The 5,818-nt window shown below is 36.1% G+C and overlaps 1 protein-coding gene across 1 annotated transcript in view; it reads left to right on the top strand.

The window, feature by feature from the left end:
- LOC107727489 (histone-lysine N-methyltransferase 2C-like) overlaps window positions 1-5,818 on the top strand; it is a 120,581-nt gene that overhangs the window by 29,988 nt on the left and 84,775 nt on the right. Inside the window, exons 5-6 of the mRNA XM_016537362.1 lie at window positions 4,182-4,279; window positions 4,738-4,847. Of these exons, the coding sequence (XP_016392848.1) occupies window positions 4,182-4,279; window positions 4,738-4,847 (208 nt within the window). The remainder of the gene's footprint in view (window positions 1-4,181; window positions 4,280-4,737; window positions 4,848-5,818) is intronic.

The following is a 5,818-nucleotide window of genomic DNA, read 5'->3' as shown; positions in this document are numbered from 1 at the left end:
ATTTCATGGATTGTATTTTTTTTTTTTTTTTGAGTATTTTTTCTTGATGTAATAGCAGTACCTCAAGTAAAAGTTAAACACAAGTGAAAAATCTTTCAGTGCAATACGAAAAAAATAAATAAAATACAATTATATTTCTCTGAAAACAAGTCTTATTATCTAATGATTTTTAGATGCTTTAACTTGAAAGAAGTTAAAAACACATTTAAATATCGTTGATATATTGTTTTTACACTATTTTTACATTTTTGTTAATATTTTGAATTGGACTTTACTTTTATATGTTCTGTTTTAATTTGAATTTTAGTTAAAGTTTTGGTAATTTTGTTGTGTTTTTGTCATTTGTATTAGTTTTTGTTATTTTTAAATATGTTTATAGTGTTTATACATTTTTATTTCAGTTTTAGTTATTACTTTTAGTACACCAAGTAAAATAAAAAAATTATAATTTGCCTTGGAAACTTGCTGAAATAAAATGTTCAAGTTTTTCTTTTTTTTTATTATTTCAGTTAGCATATATTTTATGTTATATTATTGTTTGTATATAACCCAGGTGACTGTTACTTGATCTGGCCAAAGAATTTTTTGGTGTTAGTAGAATTTTTAGGTGTAAGTAAAAATATTTTGTAATATTTGTATATGAATTAATGAAAGTTGATGCAGAGACCAATGACCAATTTCAGTGTTTTCTGCTCCTTATTCCGTTATTAGTGGCATAAATTTAACGGCAGAGCAGCCAGAGGCCGTTTGTTTAGGGATTAATTGGACTTGGATGCAGTTGGGTGATCTAATTTGATATTTGGCAGACTGACATTGTAGCATATTCTGTGAATAAGCTGGTGCCAGACCATTGAAAGGTTCTGTAAATGTTCTACATTCAAAGGAAACATATTTTGGAAAATCACATCTCTGATGTTGTGTTACTTGTTTTATGTGGCAGTGTGGTCGCACTATTATTATTATTACAGAAACAGTCCATTATTGCTTTTGATATAATGGTTAATCTTTTCATTAAATTAAATATAAATAACATCTTTGGTTTGTTAATTTTGACATTCTCTCGTAATATCATGTCCTAACCAGGCGTTACATAACAAAGCACAAACCGAGTTTTTGTCCAAACTACTTACGACTGTGAAAAGCACAGAGCAATAAAACATTGATGCCTTATTGGTTTCTATGACAAATCATGCTGAGTAGCTCCGCCCACAGCAAAATTTAATTGGTCCAAAATTTCAGTCGACGTACCTGTATATTAAAAGGGTCATTTGCACAAAAAAAGTTATATATTTGCCAAAAAAAATAAAAAATCAACTCTCATTCTGACCCACTGTCTGAGATGATCCATTTTAGGGGGTGTCTCACTTAAGGCTTGTCAATAAAACAGCCACAGTTCTGATTGGCTAACACAATTACATGGGAAACAGTATTAACACCCCCTCATTATTGCATGTGAGCAAGTGTTTTGAAAACATTATTCATATAAAACCCATCATCTAAAGACAAATCATTATGAAATTGTTTACTTGTGCTTTGTGATGTAGCTGCTCTCAGATACAAAACAGTTGGCTGCTACATCTTTCAACAAAAGTTTCTTTGCAAACTCTCCTTTACACTTTGCCTCATTTACAAGACAATCTGTCATAAAATGCTGTACAGATGCTAACATGCTGTTTAAAATGGATGTTGCTTTTCTCTTCCATTTGTCCTGTTGTCGGGAGTAGCTCAAGTGCATGAAATACATCAGAAATTGTATATTGTATCTAGTATAGACAATGGCTACGTTTGCATGCACAATTTTTGGTTCAATCAGACTGAATTCATTCCGACTGATGAATCTGAATGTAGTGTTTACATGAACGCTAAATAAAGTGATCGGGTTGATGTGCGCGTTTATATGTCACGAGCTTCAAATCGGAATTTTATTTTATTTTTTTACATGCGCACACTGCACAAATATAGAGTTTCTCACTGTTTGCGCATAATAACCACTCTCCTACACAGTTTATTTATTTGTTTTTAACAGCAGAATTAATATTGTAATTAATATTGTAATAATAGTGCTGCTCATATTTATCACACAGTAAAAATGCCCCTCCCCGCGCCCAAAACGGGTTGCCTGTGGATGAGAATCCAAAACAAGGACTGGTGGGAGGTTGTCCTGCTCCACTTCACAGTTGCCGAGTGAAAGGACATTTTATAATGACAGGACACACATTTTTACAACACTTTATTCAAAAGGAAGAGCCGTTCGTTCTGCGCGTCATTCGTCATTACGCTATTTCTGCGTCATTGCACATGTTCAATCTGATCAAGTGTTTACATGCACTCTCAATCGTATTAGAAAAGGAATAAACCACCCCCTTCAATCCGATCGAAATTTCATTCCGATCGAGCTCAGTCGGATCGATTAAGGTGTTTACATGAAGGCTTTTCAGTCCGATTGAGCCGTCAATCCGATTACAAACGGATTATTTGGTTGCATGTAAACGTAGCCAATGTCAGTGATAGTAATGGTTTCGACGTGATGCGAAGCAGTGCTCGTGTCTGGTGTAAACAGGTGTCAACCTGTTAAAGGGGACATTGGATGCCCATTTTCCACAAGTTGGTATGATTCTTTAGGGTCTCCATGAAATGTCTGCAAAATACTTTGGTTAAAATTCCTCAATGGCTGTGTAAAACAACACCCTGTCAAAAACAGCTCTGTTCACAGTGAGCCATTCCGGTGCATGTCTCTTTAAATGCTAATGAGCTACTGCTCTCCCACTCCCACTTCTGGTTTTTGTGTATTCGGTGACGTGTTACCATAAAAACTAAACTAATCCACTGCATCCTCAGAGACTCTGATGTTGGGAAAAAATTAAGATTCTTATGTACGCTTTTAAATCCAAAACACCTACAAACACCTGCATTGCTTACAAGACATTGTTGTCGCTACAGCTGCTTGAGTGCAGAGAAAATGGCGGACAGCGCACAACTGGCTGAAGGTGGGAATATGTTAATACGGGACAATCCGTCAGCAGTCGTGGGCGGGGCCTGAGCAGTATGATGTCAAACTGTTCAGAAATAATTGAGACTGTTTAGGTTTTTTGGGGATTAATGCAATGCAAGTGGGCGGAGCCTATGGTGCCACTATTTGTTGATATTTATGTCTTGCTCTGGAGGCAGTCATATGCAAATGTGTTTGCCCTTATGACAGCACAGATCCCACAACATCCAAACAAGGATCATTGTGGGAGCTTATTTACATTAATGCTTTTTTATACTGCCAAAAGATAGGAAAATTTGATTTCTTATGTTATGACCCCTTTAAAGGTCACTAAATGGAAATGCAAAAACATGACTGTTTTAATAGGGAGTTGACTAGTCGACTAAATGGAACAGCAGCTGCTAGTTCCATTAGACATTGGAAATAATAGTCAACTAGTTGAAATGTAGTATGTTTTTTTTAAAGATTTTTAAAAATGTATTATGCATTTATTATGATAGGACAGATCAGAGCTGAGGGGAAGTGAAGTGGGAGAGAGATAGGGGCGGGATCAGGAAAGGTCCTCGATTCGGGATTCGAACTCGGGACGCCTGTAGCGCAACAGCACTGTATGTCGGTGTGCTGCCCACAAGGCTATCGGCGCCGACTGTCATTCTAATGTTTTTATGCGGTAAAACAATTATTTAAAGTCAGACATTGCATGCAAGAGTTTTCTTAGTGTCATTTGCCGCTGGCTCAGGGAAATGTCCCCTTGTAAGATGAGCAAGGAGTGGGAGTGTATTTACCGGTTTAGAGGGCGGAAACATTATGAATGAACGGGAACTGACTTACCTTAGAAAGGTTTCATTGACACTTTTTTCTCATGTTATCTCCATATGATGCCTAATAAAATAGTGCTGCTTTGTTTAAAGGGGTAACTGTGTTAACTGCTATATTTCTGCTTGTCCAAAAGCGCCACCTACTGTCAGAGAGTGAATTTTCATTTCATTCAGCCCGTCTGCTGTTTTTGTTGCCACCAATGTTGTAAATTTGAACCGTTTGATGGGAAATAAAATCAGTTTGGATAATAAACGATATCTAGGGATAATAAGATATCTAGGTTTATTTGACCCCTGTCCACCACTGGTCAGTCAAACAGATAATCTTGGTTAGGATATGGTGTAAAACTAATCCGTCTGTCTCTGTCCTGCAGTGTCGGGGCCGAGGAAGGAGGAGGCAGATTCTGGGACGAGCTCCGCCACGTCGGTCTGCCAGACGACATTGACGTCCGAACACTCTTTGATGAGTCGGGTAAAAACTTGTTGCAAACTTTACTGAAGCACAGGCAGAGAAAAGCCAACTTTAGAAAAGATGTTGCCTAGACTGTAATTTAGAGTGTTTCTTGTAAGTAATAACAGGAAAAAAAGATACTATATAAGAAAGTGCAATTTCTATAAAGAAACCACATTTTTTTTCTCTCTTATCAAGCTGTTGAAATCCATTTTAATATGTTCAAATGACTTTTTCCACTGATTGTACAGAGGATGATTTAAAGAAGTTAAAAACACGTTTGTCAGGAAACAGCCTGAAACTAGACAGTGTAGTCAGACACATCACACTTACTTGAGGTGAGGAACTGAAATTGTTAGTCCAGTAAAATGAACTTGAATGGCTGTTCTGCCAATAACTGTTGAAAAGAAATGATGACATTTTCCTGTAAAGATCCCATGCCATCTTCTGATCCCTTTCCTCCTTCCTTGTGTTTGCAGGTCAGTGCTGGGCTCATCAGAGCTGCGCGTTGTGGTCAAATTTTGTGTGTCAAGCGGAGGATCAATCACTGCTAAACGTGGGCAAAGCCATCCACTCAGGGAGCACAGAGGTATGCTGGGATATCTCTGGTTTAGCTGACGTTTGTCTTGGCTGAAGCATGCGAGGACTCGTGAATAAAGTAATGACTGTAAACTTTATGCAAATATTACATCACCTCACTGAAGTACTTGAAAGGTTATGCAAATGAGGGTTAAAATGCTCAGCTCTCTTAATGGCGGCATCAAAGTGCGTTTTTTTTTTTTCCTTTTGCTGATTGACCATAATGTGTGTGTATTTTAATTTGATCCACGGCAGCTGTCTTTCCTGAAGCTGTTTTAAGATTTTGTCCTATGTGGCTTCCAGCATAGTTGGACACCAGAATGTTGTATTTTTGATGTTGGCCCATATTATCTGTTGGTGTTACAGTTTTTCTTTTTTTTCTCTTTTTTTGTATAAATATATCATGCATATTTTGTTTCAGTCAATTTGGATATATAATTTTTTTTTATGTTTAGACGTCATCTTTTATGTTTAGACCATCATCTTGCTCTAACTTAGTTGAGCATTAAAAACTGTTAAATGTAATCTTCAGCAAATCTCAAAATTCATTTTCTGATTATTAAAAAAAAAAAGGAAATTCAGTTTAAAAATATTGATTTTAGTTTTTAGTGCTTTATTTTTAATTCATTTAGAGAAATACCGCAGAATTTTTCGACATTAATCAGGTTCCACCAAAACGTTCATATTGGTGCATATAAACAATGATAATGTAAGCTGGTCCTATTCAGTTCCAAAATCTCATATGTTAAATGAATCACAAGTCATTTTAAAATAATTATCTCAGTATTATTTATATACTATTATATTATTTATTACCAATCACAGCACACTGGGCTAGCTAACCAATCAGAGCCCATCACGTATTCCTGAGGGAGGGGCTTCATAAAAGAAGGAAATGATCAGTGCGTTTCTCAGAGAAGGAACAGAGCAGTGTGGAATAAAGGTAAATTATGTGAAAAATAACGCGTTTTTTTTTTTTTA

The sequence above is a fragment of the Sinocyclocheilus rhinocerous genome, unplaced genomic scaffold (genome assembly GCF_001515625.1).
Source record: "Sinocyclocheilus rhinocerous isolate Xijiao unplaced genomic scaffold, SAMN03320098_v1.1 scaffold306, whole genome shotgun sequence".
NCBI lineage: Eukaryota > Metazoa > Chordata > Actinopteri > Cypriniformes > Cyprinidae > Sinocyclocheilus > Sinocyclocheilus rhinocerous.
This window is presented reverse-complemented; position numbering and strand designations above follow the sequence as displayed.